This window comes from Larus michahellis, chromosome 1, assembly GCF_964199755.1.
Source record: "Larus michahellis chromosome 1, bLarMic1.1, whole genome shotgun sequence".
NCBI classification, from domain to species: domain Eukaryota; kingdom Metazoa; phylum Chordata; class Aves; order Charadriiformes; family Laridae; genus Larus; species Larus michahellis.
In genome coordinates this window covers 155,856,173-155,879,980 of record NC_133896.1, presented here as the reverse complement: position 1 = coordinate 155,879,980, position 23,808 = coordinate 155,856,173, and the positions used below count along the sequence as shown (strand labels likewise).

The 23,808-nt window shown below is 45.2% G+C and overlaps 1 protein-coding gene across 7 annotated transcripts; it reads left to right on the top strand.

Annotated features, from left to right (window-relative positions):
- Positions 1–12,927, top strand: CHAMP1 (chromosome alignment maintaining phosphoprotein 1). Of its 7 annotated transcripts, none has more exons than XM_074560695.1 (3): positions 557–800; positions 1,210–1,375; positions 9,215–12,927. In XM_074560695.1, the coding sequence occupies exon 3, from the start codon at positions 9,276–9,278 to the stop codon at positions 12,141–12,143; it is 2,868 nt and encodes a 955-aa protein (XP_074416796.1). In that variant the 5' UTR covers positions 557–800; positions 1,210–1,375; positions 9,215–9,275; the 3' UTR covers positions 12,144–12,927. The 7 variants fall into 7 exon arrangements, with proteins under 7 accessions (XP_074416832.1, XP_074416785.1, XP_074416796.1 ...); XM_074560705.1 differs by lacking the exon at positions 557–800 and adding an exon at positions 969–1,004; XM_074560731.1 differs by lacking the exons at positions 557–800; positions 1,210–1,375 and adding an exon at positions 1–21.
- Positions 12,928–23,808: the final 10,881 nt, after the last annotated feature.

The following is a 23,808-nucleotide window of genomic DNA, read 5'->3' as shown; positions in this document are numbered from 1 at the left end:
CTCACCCCAGACGCCGTTCAGGTGAACGCTGTGAAAGCTTCACTCGGGGAAGCCGCAACCTTTTCTGCGGCTCTGCCCCCTCACCGCACTGTTCCCCGCTCACCGGGAACCCTCCCCGGCCCTGACGAGGACACAAAGCCTTGCTGGGGGCTGACCGTGCCGACCTCCCCCGGTAACCCTGAGGAACCACCTTCCCGAGCCGCCAACCGCGCCCGGCTCCACCCGCGGGGCAGCGGGAAGCGGACGGGCCGCAACGGACCCTCCTGGCGGGGGAAAGGGCGGCCGAGAGCGGCCGCCGCCGCCGTCTGGCTGCCCCCCCCCCCCGCCAACGGCCGGGGCGCGAGCCCCCTCTGGTGTGGCAGCGCCCCCTGCCGGCGAGGCGGGGCACGGAGGTGGGGGGGGGCACGTGACGCACCGCCTCGGTGGCGGGGCGGGAGGTGAGGGGGTGTTGTGGGGGCGCGGCACCCGCTCCTCCCCCCTTCCAACCCCCCCACCGCCGCCACAGCGGCGGCACGTGACTAGGCCCCGCGCGCGGCCCTGCCGGTAGAGGAGGGGCGGGGCCGCCGCCCGGCGCCGGCGCTTCCGGTTGGGCGGCGGGCTGGCCCATGGCGGTGGGCGGGGGGGGGGGAAGCGATAAAGCGGCCGCTATTCGGCCGCGCGCCGCCTGCCTGGAGCCCCCCCCCCCCCCCCCCATTCCCTTCCCCCTCCCTTCCCCCTCCCCGCCCCTCGCGCAGCCCGCGCCCGCGAGCGCTGCCGTTGCCGCCGTTGTGGCGGGGGTGCGCCCCGCCGGCGCCTCAGCGGTGAGTGCGGGCGAGGGGAGGAGGAGGAGGAGGAGGAGGAGAAGGCGGGGGGGGGATCCCTCTCACCGCCACCCCCGGAGGCATAGAGCGGGCGGCCGCGGCCCGCTCCCCTCCCCCTGGGCACCGGGCCTGGGCCTTCCCCTTGTCCAGCCCCCGCCGCGCCGGGGAGCGGGCGGCCCTTGCGGATCGCGCAGGCGGGCGGCGGTGGGTGCCGGGGGCGGGGGGAGACACACAACCGGCGGGGCCGCGGCTGGGGGGAGGGAGAGGGGAGGTGGCGGGGAGACCGCCCGGCAGTGCGGGAATGAATGGGCGGGCGGCCTGGGGCCCCCTGCCCCGGGGGGGGCGGCGGGTAGGGGCGAAGCCGGCTGCTCTGGAAAAGCCCGGTCCGCGGCACCCTTTCCCTCCCCAGGAGAAAGTTAAAAGCAATGGCCGGCGGAGCAGGTGGAGCACGCTGCGAGTTGTGCTTTCCCCCACGGACAGACGTCTCGGGAAAGCGAGTCGTGGCCGGGCCGTGTCGCCGGCGGGACTGCCCCCCCTCACGCGTGACAGAAATACCCGCCGGGAGGGACGGCGAGGTCGGTGAGGCCGATGGAAAGCGAAGGCTCGAAAAACATGTCGCCGGGTTGTGTCCGTACAGCGTTGGGGATGGATGAAGTGCCTCGGCTCTGAGCGGCGTTTTAGAGGCGACTTCTGAGCTGGAGGAGGCTCGTTTGTGTTGGCGGCTGGGGCTTGCAGTGGCCTCTGGCAGCTGGTGCAGGTGTTGGGAGGATTTGGTGCTTGACTGTGCAGATGGGAGCTGCCTTAGTCGGTAACAGTTCAGCACTGTTAGAAGTAAGAGGGCTAATTGGAAGCTTGACTTGTACCGAGTTGTTTATAAGTTAGGAACGTAGAGACCATGGATTTCATTTTTCACTTCCGTAAGCTCCCCTTGAACCTCATTTGCTTTCAGGACAATGTAAATGGAATTCTTTGCTTCACATCACCAAGATTCACAACCCTAGTTCACAGTTCCTGACTGGATGTATGCCGTGGTGGGTCCAGTGGCACTTCATTAACTCAGGTTCAGCACTGCAAAAAGCAAGTTTCTGGGGCCATTTTTGGACGCTATCCATGCAGCATTGTGAACTTGAGTTAGAAAGCCCCATCAGAAGAACATGACATTAATTTTTCCTACCCTGAATCTGTTATAGGTCCATTGATACTACTCTACAGTTTATACTATTGTTAGATCTTGTATTCATAACTAGTGTTGCTGTGTAGACTTGTCATTCTCTTAGCAAAGGTAGAAATTGTACAAAATAGTTGCAGTTCTGTACCCTTTGTGCTTTTTAAATCATCTGCATGTGCATCAAGTATTGTCACATTTCAACTTTCCTCTGACGTGAATCTTTCCTGGAAATACGGGACCAAATAATACAGCCATTTCCTGCCTGGATCTGGTGTCTCACGTGTTCTTACAGCGTATCTCACCGTTTCAGTGGCTGGTCAGGTCAGGGTGTTTGTACCTTTTTTAAGTGTGTAATTTTAAAGCTGTGGGTTGGCGATCATTGCTGATGGGATTTAGCCCATGTAGATGGGCTGGTAGCTGGGAGTTCAGTTGTGAGGATGCGGTCAGATTGCTGTGGACGCTGCTGGCTTAGCAGGAACACAGTGCTGCCTGTCTTGTTCTCAGTGTGTTAGACCTGACCCTCTTACCTGCCATTTGCGTTGTGAAGTGCCTGCTCTACCGCGCTCTGGGGATGTTTGTGTGCAGCTTCTTCTGGGAGCTAAACTTCTGTTTCTTTTATCAGTCACAACACAGGGATGTAGCTTCAAGAGAAGCATCGTGTTGCCACCAGACTGCCATTTACTTTTTGGCACTGCAAGAACGTGTCATTTTTCCATTTGCTTAAACACAGCAATAGTCTGGATCTGATCCTGCTAGTAGAAGCAATGATGCAGCTGTATCCAGCTTTCTTGTGCATGGAACAAACTTTACCATTGCCCCTCCTCACTGACAGAGGATCTGACTGGACTGTTTGACTGTGAGAAACTTCCAAGGCTGATGAAAATTAACAGCCATCCTTCCTGTGCAGTGGTTGTGCTTATCAGAGTAGAGGTGTGATTTGTGGTTCTCTGTAAAGATTGGAGGATTATCACAGGAAGGTTGAGCGTTCATAGAAGTACAGGCTGACTTTGTCCTTTGCTTGGTGAACATAGATAGAATGGTGTCTTGAAGTTAAGTAGGAGGTCATTGGACACCTCTGCTTCCTACTGGTGTGTTGTCTGTCATTTCAAGGTTGCACTGATGGCAGCACCGTTTTTAAGTCTTAGCTCACATTGGACATAGGGAATCCAATATGGATGTAGGGAATCACAGAAAATATAGGACTTTATCCTTGAGGGCTTTCCCAGCTGTGCTGGCATCATTGATGTGTGTTGCACGTCCTTATTATCTGCTTCTGTTTTCACCAGGATTGAGTCTTTATCGAGAGGAAAAGAGGTACAGAGCCTTCTGCCAGTGAGAACCAGGACAGTCTGATTTTGAAGAACAATATGACAAACTACTTGTTGCTGTCTGTCTGAAATTCTTCATGTCATACTAAAAGCAGCCTGTAATTTTCTGTGCTCACAGGCAATCTAGATCTTTAGCTTTGAGCCCTTCATTACTCCCCTCTGGCACTTCATGACATTCACGGCTTAGCCTCTCTAGAGGAAAAATGTGGGGATATATTAAACGTTGCAACACTGAATGTAGAATGTGTTTATTAAAAATAACCAGAAATGATTAGTAGATGTGTAGCTATGAAATTGGGATGGGGTTGAGAAGTGGAGACATCTTGTTAGTTACCAGAGTTAGTGTTGTGCCGTCCCCTCAGTGGATTCTTTCTTATACATGGTATCTCCTGCACATTTCTTTTCTACTGCTGGGAGGTTTTTGAGAGGCTGTAGGAAGTATGGCTTAATCTTTAGTGCGATCCTCATGGATGATGGGATGCGGAATCCAGGAACTGGCTCTGAAGTGGCCAGGAAGATACCAGGAGTTCTGTCTACTTTGCACATTAGGTTAGGCCACTCCTATTGCTTGGTCAAACATAAGCGCAACAGAGATTGCTGATGCTGTTTGACTGCATTGTGGGCTTGCCCTGCAATATATGTAGCCAACTTCAGAATTTGCAGTTATCTCATTGCCTCTTACTTCTTGGGTGCTTTTTCTTTCTGCCAAATCATGACTTTGGCCTCTCAGATGCTGAGAACCAAGCAAAAAAAGTAGTGGTGATTGTTCTTTTCTTAGGTAGATATGGGTCCTCATTACCGATCCTTTTAACCTGCTGTTTTTCTGGTCTTCCTGTGGTGGAGAAGATTATGGCCAGAAATGCAGTGTAGGGAACAGAAACTGGTGTAAGAATCTTCAGCAGTTCTGTGGAGAGAGCAGGTGGTAGGAACCTTTGTACGTAGGTTCTAGACATGTGTGAAAGAAAGTGGTTGGGGAGAGGTGGCTGATGGAGCAGCAGTAGAGACTGGTGGTCCCACTGCTGAGATCTCTAGGTCTCTTCAAGCAGCTTTTAACCTGAGCAATGGACATTGATCTGTGTCACTTCAGGTCAGCAAAAACCTTTAGTCAAGCTAAGATCTGAGCTAGTGCTGATGTCTGTGGATATACTGAGCTTGTAGACACTTATCTGTTCAGGTAGATTTCAGTGGAAATCTTTGTCTGGGGAAGACTCTGAATGAGTGTTGGCTGCCTTAAGCTAAAGTTTAGTATTGCAAACTCCAGAATCTTAGTTGAATCTTAGTACTTTGTCTTGAAGTGGAGACAGGACGCAGACACAGGACAAGTATAAATGCTGGACTTCAGGCTTCTGCTTCAATTGTAATGTGTTCTCAGAATAGGTAATTAGTTCTGTTTGGCTGTATTTGTTTTCTCAGTGTTGAAGCCATGAAAAGTGAGAAAAGTAGGAGGGGATGCAGAAATAGTTGTTAAGGAATGTGGTGTGCTTTGTAGTCTTAAAGTGGCATGCAACACAGCCTCAGCTATAGCCACTGTGGCATCGCACATCCTGTAACTGTGAGCTTGAGTAGGGGCAATGCTGAGTATCCTGTTTACAAAACACGTAGGACCTGTCAGAATGTTCCACAAAACAAAGTGGCATGGGGTCTGCACAGCAGTTGTCTGTACTTAGAGGTGTGGAAGCTTGTTAGTCCTTCCTAGGAGTCCTCAACAGGCTGAGAGGTAGTATAGCATCATCTCCCTTCTGCTGTGTTTCATGGGGGACCTGTCTCTCATGACAACTTGATCTTCATCCTGAAATTCATGCTTTCTCTCAAAGGGCTTCAGACAACTAGAATGATGTTTGGTTTTAGTATTTGGTCAAGTTCTCTGCAGCACACATGGAGCACTCTGCCAGTTTGGTAGCACCAGTTACTTTCCGTATGCTTTTTATGGGCCTGAGTTGGAGCACTGCAGAGCTAGATCCCTTTGATGTCTGTAGTAAAGCATTTGCACAGAGGGACTGTGGTCCATCTTTTTTAGTGTTGCCAAAAAGATGCCACTGAGCACAGATTTCATCACAGTTCGTGCAGGTCCAAAGCCACGGGGACCTGGATTTTGAGCATATGGTTTCTAGCCTGGCTGGCTCTGCTGGCGTGGGACTGTTTAGTGACATGCTGTTCCTCAAAACTTTCACCCAACTAGGTAAGGCAGTATCCAGCGCAAAACAAGTTCTGATGTAGGAGTTGATGGCAAAAAATGTGAAGCAGGCAGTTTTCTGTGTGACAAACCTGAGTATAGAGGAGGTGGGTAATCAGAGCTATGTGGAAACAGGGGCATTTGAGCTCAAGGTATGAAGGGATCAGGAGAGACTGACAGGAAAATCTGCTAGACTAGCTATTCAGGTATGTGCTAAGTGAACCAGCAACATTTCAGAATTTACTCCTTCAGAATTGTTTCAGCAAATTTGCATTGACAGCATGAGTTAATAGTGGCTCAGCACTGTTCAAGTTTGTTACTGGTCTCACAGTAACTATTCTAAAACTAGATTTACTATTCATTGGAGTCATGGCCTAAGGTGCTGCAATACCAAAGAGTTGTCTTGCTCGGTAGCATGCCTCAATCAAGTAGAGATTTCAGCAGAAGAGGCAGTTTTTGAAGTGACTGCCAGCTACAGTGTGCTGAAATTATAAAATTAAAAATGGTGAGTGATGGTGGTGTGAGAGAAAGTATCCTCAACTCTTTAGCATTATTTCTTATGCCAGAGGCTTGAATGTCAGTCTTCGGATGTCTGGAAACGAAAACGAGGAAGTAGCTTTTCCAGTTCCAGAATAACCTTTTGGTCAAAAAAGCTTAGCAGCAACTTGGACTATTTGTGGAAGACAGACAGGGACCTTTTCTCACTGCTGCATTTGGAAAGAAAGTGCAGATTGCCATTGTAAAGTAAGAAAGGACTGAATAAAAGATGAGGATGGGAGGTGGGGTGAAGTGTGGTTGAGAGGAGTGAATAACAGAAAACTCCAGAAAGGGCAACAGTTAGGTAATGTGTAAAGAGGAGGGAAATTATGAAGAGGGTAGAAGAGATTATCTGGTAAACTTCATTGTAAGCTATGATAAATTCAGTTTGAAAAAGCCTTTTTTGGTTTTCTAGAGAAAAGAAAATGGACAATTCGGGATTAACACCAATTTTGTAAGTGACAAATTCTCTTTCAGTTCTGAAAATGTGATCAGTGTAGTATGTCCTTCATGTCCTAATGATGTTTTGCTGTGATTTGTAAAAAAAAATATAAATCTTTAGCTCATGTGATCAATTCATAATTTTTGGCTTTCAAGTTGAAATCTTCCTGTCCTCCCATTGCCTTGACTTCCGCAGCCAAAAAACAAACCCTAATTCCTGAAGACTTTTAGGTCTTTTGGAGTGTTAAGACATGTCTTGCTTTGGGTTTTTTCAGTTAACAAGTTGTTTGCTGTTGCAGAGATACAGACCACTGAGCGCTACCATTGTCTTTCTGTTTTGTTTTGATCTTTTAAAGGAATATAAAGTTTGTTATAAGATGTTGGGAAGTGTTACGTGGTCAGCACCAAATGCAGAGTGAACTCCGTTTTGGGCTGTCTTTCGTATGGCTGCTAATAGTGCTGGGAAACTGCAATTTATACCCAAAAGGTCCTTCCACTTCAGTATTTGTAGAGCAGTGCGATTACTTCTCATGTGTAGCTAGCCTGTGGGCAGATGCTGTTCATTTGTCTCATAGATGTAAAGCAGGATCCCTCTTAAAGCTATCTGTGATCCCACCGTGCTTCCTGATTGGAAATCTTCCTATTCCTGTGACTTAATGTGAAGTGTGTATGCATAGTGTGTGCAAAGAAGTTGTTCTATGAGCAGCTGAGCTAGTGAACCTTTATTTCTTAGAAAGATGGGGACAAACTTTTAGCAGGGCCTGTTGTGATAGGACAAGGGGCAATGGTTTTAAACTAAAATTCAGACTAGACATGAGGAAGACATTTTTTACAATGAGAGTGGTGAAATAGTGGAACAGGTTGCCCAGAGAGGTGGTAGATGTCCCATCCCTGGAAACATTCCAGGTCAGGTTGGACGGGGCTCTGAGCAACCTGATCTGCTTAAAGATGTCCCTGCTCATTGCAGGGGGCTTGGACTAGCTGACCTTTAAAGGTCCTTCCAACTCAAGCCAGTCTATGATTCTTAAGAGATTTGTGCCCTCTGCTCCTCAGCTAATCCCCCTTTCCTGTTTTTGTGGTTTGTTTTTTTTTTTTTTTCTGTATACATGTCATCCTCTAGCAGCACTGCTAATTTACTTTTGTTCTGCCCCAAACCAGCTCACTGCTGTAGCATTTGTAATTCCTTTTCTTTTTCCCTAATTACAAGCTCAATCAGACCCTGCATGTTCTGTAGGTTTTAAGACTATTCACATACTGACCGTTTATGTACTGATTACAGGCTAAACAGAGACAGTAACTGTTAAGTGGTTCAGCCTTAGCCTCAGTGGAGGCATTTCTTTCATTCTCTACTCAGTTCCTGATTTTCATGAAACTTGTAGAAATTTAAAATGAGACTGGATTGCTTTGTCTAATTTGATTGGCATTGACTGTAGGGCAATGTGTTTGTGTAGGCCTCATTTCCATAAGAAACCAGGGTAAAAATGCTTTAGGAATAAATTAGGAATACTTGCTTTGGATGCATATTTTTAGATTAGTTGTTAGTCTAATATATATTTAAACAGGAAAATTAATGTTAAAATGACACAAAAACTTTGTCTGTTTTGAAACAGTGTGTCTTACAAGACGCTCAAAATTAGGTTGATAGCTTAGCATGATAATCATGTAACATCTGTTAATTTGAACCTTCAAGAAAAAAGCCTGTGCATTTCACATAAGTGTCCAAATATTCCTTTTCACCGTAGAGATACCTCCCACATCTAGGTGAAAATTACTTGCAGAATGTGGTTAGAATTGGTTTGCTGGTTATTGTAGTAGTGAATCCCAGTAAACTCTGTTGGAAATAGTGGAATCTAGCCAAATCATTAAAAATTATTTGCATTTCAGATGCTGTATTTAGGTGGGGTTTTTTTTGTGTTTTGTTTTGGGTTTTTGTTTTGTTTTGTTTTAGGGTCTTACAAAAACAGTAATTTTGAGAGTTTTCCATCTTTCTCTTTGGGGTGAGGCAGACAATGTTTTGAATACAGAGGGCTGTCAACTACACCAACTGGAAAAAAGTCACTGCTGTTTTTTTAAGTAATATTTTTGTTATTAGGGCAGCAGATGAAATAATGGAATGGAAAAAATTATTTTCATAATGGATAAAGTCTTTATGAGCAGCAGCTTTTGTTTTTCATGTAATTAGTGAAAGGAAAAGAGCATTTAACAGGCGAAAACAGAGCCTAGGCTTTAGGCTGCCGTTTTCTTCTTGAAATTTTTTTGTCTTTGTAAAAACTAGCTATTTTGTTTTGAAATTTTATAATGAAAATGCAGTTTTGAAATGGCTTTATCTCAGTGCCACTGTTTCAAAGTACTTTTTATTTTCAGTTTACATATGTAATGTAAATAAAACCACTTCAAATCTGGGAAGAAAAGACAACTGAGAAAGCAAGTCACGTTTATCAAATAAAACAAACTTATCTCTTTATCATCTGGGTTCTTTTTTTATCATTTGCCTGCAGATTTTCTTACATAGATAGGAAGGCCTGTTGTTAAATATAAGCTTTGTTTTTCAAGTTCTGCTGATGTAAAATGATGTGAAGAAATTGGAGAGACCTATATTTGGATTTCTTTATGAAGTAGTTAGTACCTTTCTTTATGAAGTAGTACTTATGCAGAAGATATGCTTTCCAAAATGGGGGGGGGGAAGCACATGTGGTTATTTAGGAATGGCAAAGAGTTGAAATTAACATTGACAGATAACTATACAGATTTTTTTCCTTTATTGCAGGAACTGAAGCTTGTTCTTTAAACGGTGCAGTGCTGTGAAAACTGTTACGGACCATAGAAAAATGGACATGTTGCAGATACTACGTAAAACCACAGAGCGCTTAGAGTGTGATCACTGCAGCTTCAGAGGAACGGACTATGAAAACATACAAATTCATATGGGTACTATACACCCAGAGTATTGTGACGAAATGGATGCTGCTGGTTTGGGTAAACTTATATTTTATCAAAAAAGCGCAAAACTGTTTCACTGCCACAAATGTTTCTTTACCAGCAAGATGTATTGCAACGTATATTATCACATCACAGCACAACATGCAGCACCTGAGAAGTGGAATGAGGAACGGAAAGAACAGGTAGAAGGAGATTCAGATTCCTCCAAAAAAAGTGTCACATTGGAGCCACAGAAACCTGCCCTTTCCCCTGAGTCGCGCAAACCTGCCCTTTCTCCTGAACTCCCCAAATCTGAACCTGTTGTTTCCCCCAAGCTTCCGAAATCTTCAGGGTCTCCAGAGCCCCAGAAGCTGGCTCAGGTGACTTCCTCAGAGACAGAGAAGTCAGCCCAGGCCACGTCCCCAGATCCAGAAAAGTCATCCCGGGCCACATCTCCAGATCCAGAGAAGTTAGCCTCAGCTCTATCCCCAGACTCAGAGAAGCCGTCCCCATCTGTGTCCCCTGACCCACAGAAGCCAGCCCCTGCTGTGTCCCCTGACCCACAGAAGCCATCCCCTGCTATGTCCCCTGACCCACAGAAGCCAGCCCCGGCTGTGTCTCCAGAGCCCCGTCGGCATTCCCCGGCTGTGTCTCCAGAGCCCCGTCGACATTCCCCAGCAATATCTCCAGAGCCCCGTCGGCATTCCCCTGCTGTATCACCAGAGCCCCGTCGCCATTCCCCCGCTGTGTCTCCAGAGCCCCGCAGATACTCCCCAGCTGTGTCACCAGAGCCAAAGAAACCTACTCCAGCAGTATCCCCTGAACCGCGAAGGTATGCCCCAGCTGGGTCTCCTGAGCCGCGGAGGCATCCTTCTCAAATGCGTAGGCCTGCTTCTGCCTCTTCTCCTGAAACCCGGAGGCCCGCTCCTGCAGTTTCACCAGAGTCATGGAGACCTGGTCCAACCGTTTCCCCTGAGCCCTGGAGATCTACACCTCATGAGGTGCAGAAGTCTTCCACGGTTTCTCCCTGGGCTCCAAAGTCTGCCATGTCAGTGTCTGTAGAGTCCCGGAGGTCTGCCCCTGAGTCCCGAAGGCCTGGCCCTGTTGTGTCGCCGGAGCCTAGGAGGCTTGTTTCTGACTCGTGGAAATCTACAACCTTTTCTGAATCCCAGAAGTCTACTCTTGTTTCTTCTGAGCCGTGGAAACCCATCTCATCTGTTTACCCTGAAGGCTGGAAACCTGTTCTGTCCCCTGACACATGGAAGCATTCTGCCCCTGTTAATCCTGAGCATCGAAAGTCTAGTCACACTGTTTCCTCTGACTCTTGGAAGCCTTCTTTCTTTCCTGAAGTCCGTAAGCCTGGTGCTTCGGTATCTCCTGAATCTTGGAAACTCTCTGAGTCACGGAAATCTATGTTTTTTTCTGAAACTCAGAAATCCGCTTCTGCTGCTTCCTCTGAGGTTCAGAAAAGGGGTCACTTCCCTGAACCTCGGAAAAGAGCTCTGTTCCCAGAGTCTCGTAAATCTAATCCTTCAATTTCTACTGATGCCCAGAAACGTGGTGTCTTTTCTGAGCCCCAGAATCAGGTGTCTACTTCGGCTGTTTCGACTGAAGGCCAGAAACATGCTCTGTGTTCTGAAGCCCAGAAATCAGCTCTTGTTTCTCCTGAAGTCCAGAAGCATGCCCTATTTTCTGAAGCCCAGAAACTTGTTCCCATTTCCCCTGAAGTTCAGGAGCATAGTTCCTTTCCAGAGTCTCAGAAATCTACTTCTCCTGAAATTCAGAAACATGGCCTCTTTACTGACTCCCAGAAACCTACTCCTTCTGTTTCTCCCGAGACCCCCAAACAAGCTATTTTTACTGACTCCCAGAAATCTGCTGTTTCCCCTGATGTTCAAAAGCATGTATTTTCTGAAATGCAGAAGCCTGCTGCTGCTTTATCCTCTGATGTCCAGAGACATGCTGAAACTACTGTACCTTCTGAAATCCAGAAGAACATCCTGTTTTCCGAGCCTCACAAGTCTGCTCCGGGTTTTTCCTCTGAGCCCCAGACACCTAGTGAGTCTGGTGAGAGTGACTTTCTTTCTCACAGTTTAGATGACCAGAAACCACTGGATGATTTATTCTCACAGGATGAACAATCAATATTAGCCAAAGAATCACCAGAAGACATGTTATATTCATGCCCAAAAAAGAAGCCCAAGAAGGAAAACCAGGAGAACTCAGATTCTGAACTTAATAGCAGTGAGTGTGGAAAAACCGAGATGGACTCGATGGAGATAAAGGAGCAAGAATCCAACAGTGACCAAGAGCAATATGATATGGAGTCATCTGATTACGGAAAAGAGAGAAAAATAGATGCAACTACTCCCATGCAGCCACAGTGTGTGCTGCAGTTTACCGAGGAGAAAGAGGCTTTCATCTCCGAGGAAGAAATAGCAAAATACATGAAGCGTGGCAAGGGAAAGTATTATTGCAAAATTTGTTGCTGTCGTGCAATGAAAAAAGGTGCTGTCTTGCACCATTTAGTTAACAAGCATAATGTTCAAAGCCCATACAAATGCAAAATATGTGGCAAGGCTTTTCTCTTGGAGTCTCTTCTTAAAAACCACGTTGCTGCTCACGGTCAAAGTTTGTTGAAGTGTCCACGTTGTAATTTTGAATCAAATTTTCCCCGAGGCTTTAAGAAACATTTAACCCATTGCCAAAGCCGTCATAGTGATGATACACCTAAAAAACACTTGGACAGCCTTGAACCACTTGAAGAACAAATTTAATCTGTTTTTTTCCCTTGTGCTAGAAAAGCTGAATTTACAGAAGTGTTCAAAAGCGTTGCTGTATGTTAACCGAGTAGTTTAGCTGATCTGACAAGTCAGAAGATGCATGGTTTATTGTACTATGTTTAACTTGTCTTATAGCTGTATTACTGAAATGATTTACTTCTGAAAGTAATTTTAAATATGTGTTCATGTCTTTGTATTACCCATCAGTAGAGTCATGTTTTATTTTTCAGATGTACTATGTTTTTGAAACCAAAATGGATACAAATTAGTTTTGTAAAGATTTCTAAAACAGACAGGCAATTAAGGACTGGAGTGGCAAGCAATCCATATATTCCTGTGAAGACTGAACTTTTTTCACAATTGTTAAATGTCGTATTTTTCAAAATGTTTTTATCAAATTCTCAGAATTGAAATTCTCCCCAGATTGAATGTGAACGAGCCAGGCATGAGAAACTACCAATCCTTCTGGAATAATTCTGCCCTGAGGCTGTAATTGAGTGTGTAGTCATTCGTTGGAAATTTATTGCACTCAATTTTCTGATATACTTGTCTCGGATTTAGAAGCATCAAGGTACTTATTTTGTGATTCTGTATTTTGGCCATGTTTTAAGCATGTACTAATATACATTAAATTGATGAATTAACGTCAGACTATGTATAGCTCAACACTTCCTCTTGATGATTCAGATGTTTGTAATGTCAGAAAACCCCTAAATTACTTGTATTTGGTGAAATGTTATGCTTTAATCTTTTAACAATAAAAAGAAACCCAACTTGGCATTGGCTGTTTTTCTTTTTTTCCAAATCAAGACCAAAACCTTTCATGTTGAACATATTGTCTTTTAAGTATCTTTAGCAACAGGAGATGTAAAATTATCCTGCAGTTCTGCTCTGAATACTTCAACTTTCCAGTCATCAGCCTGTGAAAGCAAGGTTAGTTTAGATTTCCTGTCTGCTTCAGAAAAACACGTGTAAATGAGGGAAAGCATGGAAAACAGGAATTTGTGCATTGTTACTTAGCATGCTTGCTTTTGTGCTATTCGCATATTAACTGTTCAAAAAGCGTAAGTACGTTATAATTCATCAGGAGTGTAGATTTTAAGTGGGGGTAGCACAAGGTAAGTTTCATCCTCCTCATACTAAATTATGCCTAGACTTAAGCTGTCGTAAATACTGGCTTAGAATATGAAGGTGGTAGTGTAAAATAAATAATAATTTAAAAATCTCCAGGTGTAAGCTCCTACCTAAGAGCTTCAGGTTGATTTCGTTGAAGCCTGTGTCTGTTATCTTTTGTGTTTCAAGAGGATTTCTAGAAGGAAGAAGAGCCTTTGAAGCTCTGTACTTGGGTGACTTCTCAGTGCTGGTTATTAAGAGCAAGCTTTCTTGCAGGGTCCTCTCACACAGGACCAAATCCACTCTACACCCCTAAGTCTGTTCCCCTTTGTTTCCTTTCATGGGGTCCAGACTAGAATTCTAGAAGATTTTTTTTTCCTAGGAGTGACTATAGATCAATCTAAAGGCGAGCACTTGACTATTAAGGCTCTGCTAGTGTAGTCTTACTTTGTGTAAAAGCTGATTTTCTCCTCTGCCATCATTTCATCACTCTTGGCACCTCATTTGGTTAAAAAGATGCTATTTTAATAAAAGGAAGGAATCAAAGAAGGATTTGTTTGAATTGGAAGTGGTGTCACCTTTACAGTTCGATGTCTCACTACTGACATTTCTCATTACTCTCTACCAGCTAATTTTGTTGATTTCTGGAAATTCATCATCAAGGCTTGATGCTGCTTCTCTATTTTTTTTTTTTAATTTTTTTTTTAAAACCCTAACTGACTACTTGGTTTCTTAATCTTGGTTTACAACTGCCAAAGTGTACTTTATAACTCTTCGAGGTGAATTCTGCAAGTCCCCTTGATGTTAGGGCATTCAGTCTCTTTAAATCCAGATATGATGGGCACTCTCTGGTTTCTCTTAGTACAGAATGTTGTACAAGCCTTGTGGAAGTTGAAGGACATTTCTGGTGTGTGTTTTTTTGTCCAGACTAAGTATTCTTTCGCCATTCCCTTACACAGTGCTAATTTGAGATCCTTAAGATGTGTAGGAGGGTCTGCTGGAATCTAAACTGATTTAACTAATTTCTCTAAGGAACTGTAGGACACCAATAGAGAGATCAGATTGTGGATTTATTGTTTCCCTTTCAGATGACCTGTTGTATGTAGATGCTGAGGAGAAGGATGAATACTCTTGAGTACAAATAGCGATCATTCTCTTTTGGCATGAGAAAGAAATGCAAGCGAAGCACTTCAGGATTTACCAGCGAAAGAATTTGCTTGAAATATGCCTAATGCTGTAATTTCATCCTTGGATACTGTCTGAAATAGCTTCAGTTGAAATTGTTACTGATTTTATTTTATATGTTAGACTGTGAAGCAAATACAGAGGTCTGCAGTTTCCAGAAATTGCTGCGTATTAAGTCACAGGGGTATTTTATCAAAGTCCTTGGCGTTGCGTGTGACTGTCTCGCTCATCGCTGTTCTTTAGCACAGGGACCCTTTGGGGTCGGTACTGGGGAGTTCTAACTTCAGTTTCTTTTGGAGGTGGAGTTTGGTTGGGAAAAGAACACGATCAGGTCAGGAGATAGTAACTGGAGCAAACACAAAGTTTACTTACAGTACAGGTATTGCAGATAACTGCAGCTCCTTCCCTCTCTGAACTCTGTGGGCTGCTCCTGCCTGAGAAAAATATAATTATGTACCTTAGTTGTAAAGAAGACAACTCGATTTCTTTTTTGTTTCCTTCCCCGCAAAGGCTGTTTATAGCCCGTGCTGAGAAATGCGGTAGACAAACGTCAAATACAGTCTATGCAGGGAGTGCAGTGGGCTATGAAGTAATGACCTTGGGAGGTAAAAGATGAGAAGTCTGTTTGAAACAGTGTATTTAGAGCGTAGGGAAAGTGGTAGAGCTCCAGTTAGAGTGGGGCTGGAAAGAGATCTCATTGAAGTAGAGATGAGTAAAATTAAACTTGGGAGTTTTTATGGGTTTTTGTAAATATCCTTAGATTTTGTTTTTATCATGCTTAAAAATAATAAAAATTATTCTGGGGTTGGATGTAGCAGGTTGTATATACATAAAATTCCTTTCCTTCTCTTTGTATATTAGTATAATCTCATAAAATTTTAGAAGCAGAAAATCTTGTAGAAAACATAGTTATTGAAGGTTTGCCTATGGATTCATGGCGTTGTACGTTGGAGGGGTTTTTGATCGTGACTGTTGAGTGATGCAGAACAGCTCTGTCGTATCTTACCAGCATGAGCGCACTGAGGTCACCGCAGCCATTGCTATGCTCTTATTTACGTCTTTTTAAAAGGAGAAGAGAGAGGAAGAAGCCGAACTGTTTCCTACCGTACTGGCCTGTTCTGAAGGAACTTCAAGTAAGTTTTGGTCACATAATTGCATTTCTGAAGTATAAGCATGTAAGAATGTTTTTGTTGCTTACTTTCCATGGGGATTGAGAAAGGTTGCTCAAGAAAGTATCAGAGCTAGATAAATCAATTTAAAAGCTTTTGAGAATGTAAAATTCAGGGAAGTGAATATGTAACTGAAAAGCAAATAGACGAAGGTGGAGGATTCCACCTGAATTCTAACCTTTCTGTACATGCTTTGTAATACATTTCAAAAGCATGTTCATATTCTTTTAAAATATGGAATATATGTATGAACGCCTCACAGTACGAGTGTAATACTTTATATTTTCTTTCCTGTGTGTTTACATGACTTAGTTTAACATGTATTAAAAAACCAAACCAACAAACTAACACAAAAATAAAACAAAAACCCTCCAGTTTCCTCAGGGGTCAGTACTGGGACCAGTGCTGTTTAACATCTTTGCCGGCGACATGGACAATGGGATTGAGTGCACCCTCAGCAAGTTCGACGATGACACCAGGCTCTGTGGGGCAGTCGACATGCTGGAGGGAAGGGATGCCATCCAGAAGGACCTGGACAGGCTTGAGAGGTGTGCCCATGCGAACCTCATGAAGTTCAACCAGGCCAAGGGCAAGGTCCTGCACGTGGGTCGTGGCAATCCCAAGCACAAATACAGGCTGGGCAGAGAATGGCTTGAGAACAGCCCTGAGGAGAAGGACTTGGGGGAGCTGGTGGCGAGAAGCTCAACATGAGCAGGCAGTGTGTGCTCGTAGTCCAGAAAGCCAACCGCATCCTGGGCTGCATCAAAAGAAGCTGGCTGAGTTGCTCAGCAGGGATGTCCCGACAACTCAGTTGTATTATTTTCTCTTGTCTACCTCTTGCTTGTCAGTTGTCTGCTGGGTTGGTCTTTTCTTTCATGGCCTGGCTACCTTTTTAGTGTGCATCTTACTGAATGTTCCAGGCAAGATTCTTATGCCTTGTGAAAGAGTGCCAAAGCCACAGGTGATAAGCCCCAACAGAATGGATAAATTATGTATGTCTGTGCTTAGTTCTTCGTTAGCTGAGCTTGGAGCCTTGGGATAGTGGCTGAGAGTTGCTGTTCTGTTGAAGCTGCGGGGTAGCTCTCATTGTACCTCGACAATCCTTGACTGCAATGGAGGTTTGTACAGGTATCAGAAACAGATTTTTTTTGGTTCCCTTTCTCAGATGCTTGTACTAATATTGACTGTGCACTTGACTCTTCCAAGTGTACAACCTTCTGAAACCCAAAACCTTGAACTCCAGAGCTTCAGTGAAACTTAGCGGAGAAGCAGGCATTGATTCCCAGTGGCTTCCTCTAGTGCTGCAAGTGAAAATTTAAAAACAGTTGGTTTTTTCTTTGTGCACTCAGCATTTAATTTTACTCCTTATTTTCCCTCCGTGCACAGCTGTAGAACTTGAAGCATATTGAGGAAAAGCAACTCCTTTTAAGTAATTTCCAAACCTAAGTAAAGCCTCCTGCCTTTCGAAACGAAAAAGAAAAATAAACTTTAAACCTAATGGGGAAAATGGAATGCTTGTATTAAGAAAAAAAGATACTTGTCATAGGTAGCTGTCATCCTGATTTTGTAGAAGACAAGAGTTTATCAGTTACAGCATCTGTGCTGTGTACTTCTAGTTAGGAATAGTGAAATGTTCACAGCACAAAAATGTTCTGATAACTCCTTAAGCATGGGTCCTATGTACCTTTTCATCTGTAAAACAATAAAGATTAGGAACTAGTCTGAAAACAAAAAAAGTAGTTTTCAAAAAATAACAGATAATGGAAATGGAGGGCCCAGGGCATGGTCTTGTTCCTGCCAGTGAAGGGCAAAGGCTTGCAGAGATACGGACAGATTGCGTGGGTCAGCACCAGACTGTGAAGTTGGTGGTGTAGGCAAGGTGTTGACTTTTATGATTGGTGTTTGAGGCTCAAGGACTCCTAGGGAGGGATGGAGGAGGAATTTGGCTTTTATGGCTCAGGGACCCTGTGTGAGGATTGAGGGCTGTTGGGGAGAAACAGGATCCACCTCACAGTGTAGGGGAAGAGCAGCATCTTCGCCAACAGGCTGGTAAACCTGGTGAGAGTTTTAAACTAAGAATGATGGGGGAAGGAGATGGCAACCTGCAATTAAGTGAACGAAACATGTGAAAGAAGTGGAAAATAAAGGATGTGGGCGTCATGGGATCAGGAGACACCTCATAAAAAATAAGATGGTGAAAGGAGGACTACACCTCAAGTGTGTGTATATGCACAAATGCTTGCAGCTTGGCCAACAGATGAAGGAACTAGAGCTGTGTGTGGTCACAGAGTGACACTGTTGGAATAACTGAGATGTGATGGGACAGCTCACACCACTAAATTGCTGTGATGGACAACTACAGGCTCTACAGAAAAGACAGGGCAGGAAGACGAAGAGAGGAAACTGGTGCCTTACAGGTGAAAAAGTGGCTTGGGTGCTTGGTGCTTCTATAGGATGGACAACAGCCTGGTGAGACAGCATGTGAGTCAGGATCAGAGACATCACTTAGGGTGACATCATGATAAGAATGTGTTGCAGATCTCCCAACCAGAGTGAAAAAGCAGACAAAACTTTCTTTAAACAACTTGAGAAAGTCTGTATCACAGATGCTTTCTCTTGTGAGGAACTCGATCCCCCTGGCATGTGATGGAGAGGGAGCATGGCAGGATCCAATTAACCTAGGAGATTTCTGGTGGGTGTCAGGGACAGCTTTCTGATACAGGTACTGGACGGGCAATTGGAGTAATGCACTGCTAGGTCTGCTGTTCACAGACAGGGAAGAACTGGCTGGAGATTGGATAATCAGTGGTAGACTCGGCTGGAGTGACCATGAAATAGTGGGGTTCGGTATCTTGATGGGGGCAAGTAGCAGACCGTACAGACCATACACTTCAAAAGACCAGGTGGTGGGATCACATGTGAGGCAACTCTGAAGGTTAAAGGAGCTGAGGAAAGCTAGCAAGTCGTTAAGGACAACCTGCCAAGAATGGACTATCCCAAGAAGATTTATCAGGAGACTGGCTTGGCGAAACACGGCACTCATGACAGAGCTCCAGTGCAAAAAAGCGGTACAAGAGGGGCAGGCTACAAAGACGGGATTTAGGAACACTGCAAGGGACAGCAAGGGCAATAAGAGCTGCTACTGCCACATTAGTAGAAAAAGTCTGAACAAGGAAAATGCGGGAGTGTTACTGAGTGGGGTGGGTGGATTAGTAAGAGCAGACACACAGAAGACTGAGGTACCCAGTGCTGCCTTTGTCTTGGTCTTCATCAAAAAGGTCTCCCAGGCCTCTGTGGTTAGCGAAAGGGTGGAAGGAGTGGAAGAGCTACCAGCGGTGAGGGTTGAGTCAGGAGTTACTTGAGAGAACTCAACTCAGAAGTCCATGGGACCCTACAGGTGGCATGGCAGGGTGCTGTGGGAATTGGCTAACGTCCTTGCAAGGCTGCTGTATATCCTCTTTCACGGAGTTTGAGGGGGTTCCTCAGTCACTGGAGAAAAGCAAATGTTGCACATGTCTTCAAGAATGTTCAGAAGGATGGTCCAGAGTTTTTCTGGTCCTGGCAAATATTTAATCTTTACAGTTCTGATACAAATTATAAAAGCAGATATTGAGGATGAATACTTCGCTTGTCACCGGCATTCAACAGCATTCTGGTTTGTATCAGGAATAGTGTGGTGAGCCGGACTAGGGAAGTGATCATCCCCCTGTACTCAGCACTGGTGAGGCCCCACCTCGAGTACTGCGTTCAGTTTTGGGCCCCTCGCTACAAGAGGGACATTGAGGTGTTGGAGCGTGTCCAGAGAAGGGCTACAAAGCTGCTGAGGGGCCTGGAGGACAAACCTTATGAAGAACGACTGAGGGAGCTGGGGTTGTTTAGCCTGGAGAAGAGGAGGCTGAGGGGAGACCTTATCACCCTCTACAACTACCTGAAAGGAGGTTGTAGAGAGATGGGGGCTGACCTCTTCTCCCTGGTGACAAGTGATAGGACGAGGGGAAACGGGTTCAAGTTACGTCAGGGGAGGTTTAGATTAGATATTAGGAGACATTTTTTCACTGAAAGGGTTATTAAACATTGGCATAGGCTGCCCAGGGAGGTGGTGGATTCACCATCCCTGGAGGTGTTTAAAAAAAGGGTAGATGGGGCACTTAGGGACATGGTTTAGAAGTGGCTCTTGTCAGGGTAGGCTAAAGGTTGGACTCGATGATCTTAAAGGTCCCTTCCAACCTCAACAATTCTATGATTCTATGATTCTATAAACATTAATACCGTGCTGACTCTGAGGAAAGATTCTTTCGTAAAATTAAAGAAATGCAGGGGGACGTACATAGGAGGAATCTTAAAGGTCCCTCAGTTCTCCTTCCTTCTGCAGAGTTTCCAAATATGTAACATTAGAAGGGCTCAGCAATGCAGTTGCTACAGACCTGAGTTGTCCCGGTGACATCCCGTGCTGTTTTGTTACGGAGAACAAGGAAGCCAATAATGACCAAATGAAGAGTTTGGAGGAAATCAGCTCTGCAGCTGAAACGATGTCTCAGCGTGTCAGTAACACACAGATTGGTTCCACGGCCTCACAGATGGAACAGAAGGCTTTACATGAAGACCATATGTGCACTAAAGAGATAATGTAATGACCTCTCTGCTATGGCTTTGGCTTAAGGTGTTACCGCTCTCAGCTGCCCAACTACCTTCGTCCCTGCACTGTTCCCTTTTTGTTGAACTGTTCCCCTGTGTGATTTCTAAAACAGAAGCTAGTCTGTGAAAAAGTCTTTACTGTAAATAGATTTTTTTAAACCATAATAATTTCCGAGGGCCTGGGTTTATGGTTAACTGAAGCATCCCATTGTTCTGCAGAAAGGGTGGAAAAAGTCAGGCAGGGCTGAATGGTAGGTGGTAATTACATATTTCTTAGCAGAAGTGCATGCACACTCTCATGTGTAGCCTATGCGGACCAAAATATTGCTGTCTGAATTAGTTCCTTCACTTCGTGTCACCTCAGGATGCTTCCAAGACCCTGCCACTGAGCATTCTGGGGCTTGTATCAGCTGAGCGACCGGACTCCCTCTTAAATGAAATGTTTTCTACATCACCGTGAGAAAATTCAACATGTGTTAGAATGTTAAATGCTATTCCTTTGCTGCATTATTTCTGTGGGGATTAAACCCTACATTAGAACAGTGCAATGCTGTTTTCCTCTTGTTTTCAGATACCGTTCTGCTCTGTACCCAGCCTACTGTCCATTATTACTCTTCCTCTGCTTCTAAAACAGCATCTTGCTTTCAAAGTCGGCATTGGAAATAATTCACAATATGGAATATTGCCTTCTCCTAAAACAAGATAATAATTGTTGTGGCTAACTGCAGGTTGGGGTTGACACAAATAAACCCTTAAACAAATAATATGTTCCTGTTATGCATGCGAGATAAATACGCATTGGACAAAAATTGTCATGTGCGTGCAAATAAAATGCGGCTTTTGCTGCTATTGCTTGTTCAGACATAAGAGATTGTTTTGTCACAACTTTCCCATGTCTGATTTCTGAGGATCTCAGAGCTAAAACAATTTTCAGAACTGGAAACTGAACAGACTTTACCCCTTTTTGATTGCTCTTATCTCCGTGGTGTTAGCTGCGACTGTAGGGGTGCAAAGTGATAGAGAAGATTGGTGTGAAAATCCCCACTCGTGTGTTGCAATCTTTGGTGTACATATTAATCTGCACAAGAGGTATTCTGGCTTCTCTTTGAATTTTAATATACAGCTTTTTATAATTAATTGTTTAATTCAGTGTGGATGCAATCACATTTAAAATGATCCTATACTCTGTCATTGCTCTTTGTGCATTACTGTATTGTGTAATTCTTTTTTTTAGTCTCCTTGTTATAAGAACCTTTTAATTTGCTCTGGGATTTCTTGGGCAGGCGGTACCTCTGCTGTAGTTGCAAAGAAGTTTGTCTGGGGGTTGAGTTCGTCATCCTGCTCACAGAAACCCCGGCTGCGAGACTTTGTGCTGGGAATCCCGGCAGGGAGCAGGGAAGGCGCCAGCCACCTCCTAGACTGCAGGCTTTGCTAGAGCTAATGCTTCGCTCTTAGGCTAACGAAAGGATTATAAAGCACGGTTAGGCTCTCTGGATGGTGGTGTGCCCCACGCAGGGCTCGTGTGGCTGCTTGTAGCCTGAACCTGTGGGATGTGTGTAGCCTCCTGTGGGATGCGGGATGCAGAAGAGCAGCCGGTGCCTGCAGCCTGCCTGGCTTCTGCACTTCTTCCTCCCCACTGGGGCTGCGGGGCCCTTTGCCTCTTGGCTTAGTTCACTATTCCTTTAAGCTCTTTTAAGAAGAGCTGTAATATTTACCGAGATAAAAATAAAATGACAGATGGGCGGGGAATGATAACAGCGCTGTGGGTTTGTGCACATGACAACTATTCCGCCACGAAGACCTTGATTTCATGCTACGCTAAGGGCGCTTTTATCTCATTATTACTTGCTGCTGCCCTGAACCCGGTTTTGGTAAAGTTATCCATTAGAGGGAGCTACAGAGCAATTTATTAGTAGATCAGGTTTAAGGCATCGTTTTTAAACATGCTAAATACATATACAGAAAAATAATACATCGATGATACGTTCAGAAATGGCTCTGAGCTTTTATCCTTATTATGGTGAATTACTTTTAGCCCTACTAGGACTGTTTTCCTCACCACTGTATCCGAGTCCTCTGTTTTAAAGCACTTGTTTATTTTCTTTGACACCCCTCCCTGCTGTGCAGTTATCCCATTCCCATAGCACGTGTATTATTTACAAGGATGCTTAAAATATTTATGTAATCTCCAAAAAAAATAATCGCTCTTTTGTTCCCTAGGTCGTTACTTCTCTCATCTTGATAAAAAAAAAAAAAACAACAAAAAACCACGCTAAGGGAATTTCAGCGGAAGCCTGCCCTTCCCGTGGCGGTATTGAAGAGCGGGGCTGTACTGGAAACCACCAAACGCCAGCCTGCTGTGCTGGGGATAAGCTCTGTAGGCGCAAAGAGGATTGAAGTACAGTCCACAGCGGCTGGAGCACACAGCAGAGGGGCAGCCTCTGGCTGATGAGAGGGTTTAAAACCTCGGGCCCGTTGACCGCCAGGAGCTGAGAAGGTAAAGCAGGGCCACGAGCACTCCCCACAAGTCCAGCTCGTGCAGCACGTGGGGCTGGTCCCCGCTGCTTCTGCAAACGATGCTGGAGTGGGTCCAGGGAAGGGCAACGAAGCTGGTGAGGGGTCTGGAGACTAAGTCTTATGAGGAGCAGCTGAGGGAGCTGGGGTTGTTCAGCCTGGAGAAAAGGAGGCTGAGGGGAGACCTTATTGCTCCCTACAGCTACCTGAAAGGAGGTTGGAGCGAGGTGGGGGTCGGTCTCTTCTCCCAAGTAACAAGCAATATGACAAGAGGAAACGGCCTCAAATTGCACCAGGGGAGGCTTAGATTAGATATTAGGAAAAATTTTCACACTGAAAAGGTTATTAGGCATTGGAACAGGCTGCTCAGGGAAGTGGTAGAGTCACCATCCCTGGAGGTATTTAAAAGGTGGGTAGACACAGTGCTTAGAGATATGGTTTAGTGATGGCTTTTATCAGAGTTAGGTTGATGGTTGGACTCGATGATCTGAAAGGTCCCTTCCAACCTAGGCGATTCTGTGATTCTATGATTCTATGTATAGCAATTAATATTTTCTCTTGGCATGATAATGTGAATGAAAGACCCTGGCACAGCTTCTCGCCTCTAGGCTCACGCAGGGGAGGGGGCTGCGTGATCCACGGTCACCCAGTAATGCACCAGAGGGAACCAATGAGATGGAAAAGATGCACACGAGAAGCCAAATTTTAGACTCAGATTAAGCTTCCCCGCGTCTGAGCAGAGAGGGGGCAGCCTCCAAGCTGAAAAGCTGAAAGCACAAGTCCAGGCGTGGCTGGTGCTGCTGTAGGAAATGTGTCTGCAAGGCGGCGGTACCGCCGGCCTGACTCACCCCAGTTTAGGATGTTTCCACTTCCAGCATTGACGGCACTTTCTTGGCTATTGATGAGCAGGAAGAAAGCGCCTTTGCTCCAAGGCACTGCCTTCAGATGCAGCCTGCTCATCTGCAGTCAATTTTCCCCTTGAAATCCTCAGGAATTTTGCCCGAGTGAGGCGGCCGTGCCCTACTTGACTTACTGAGGCAAAA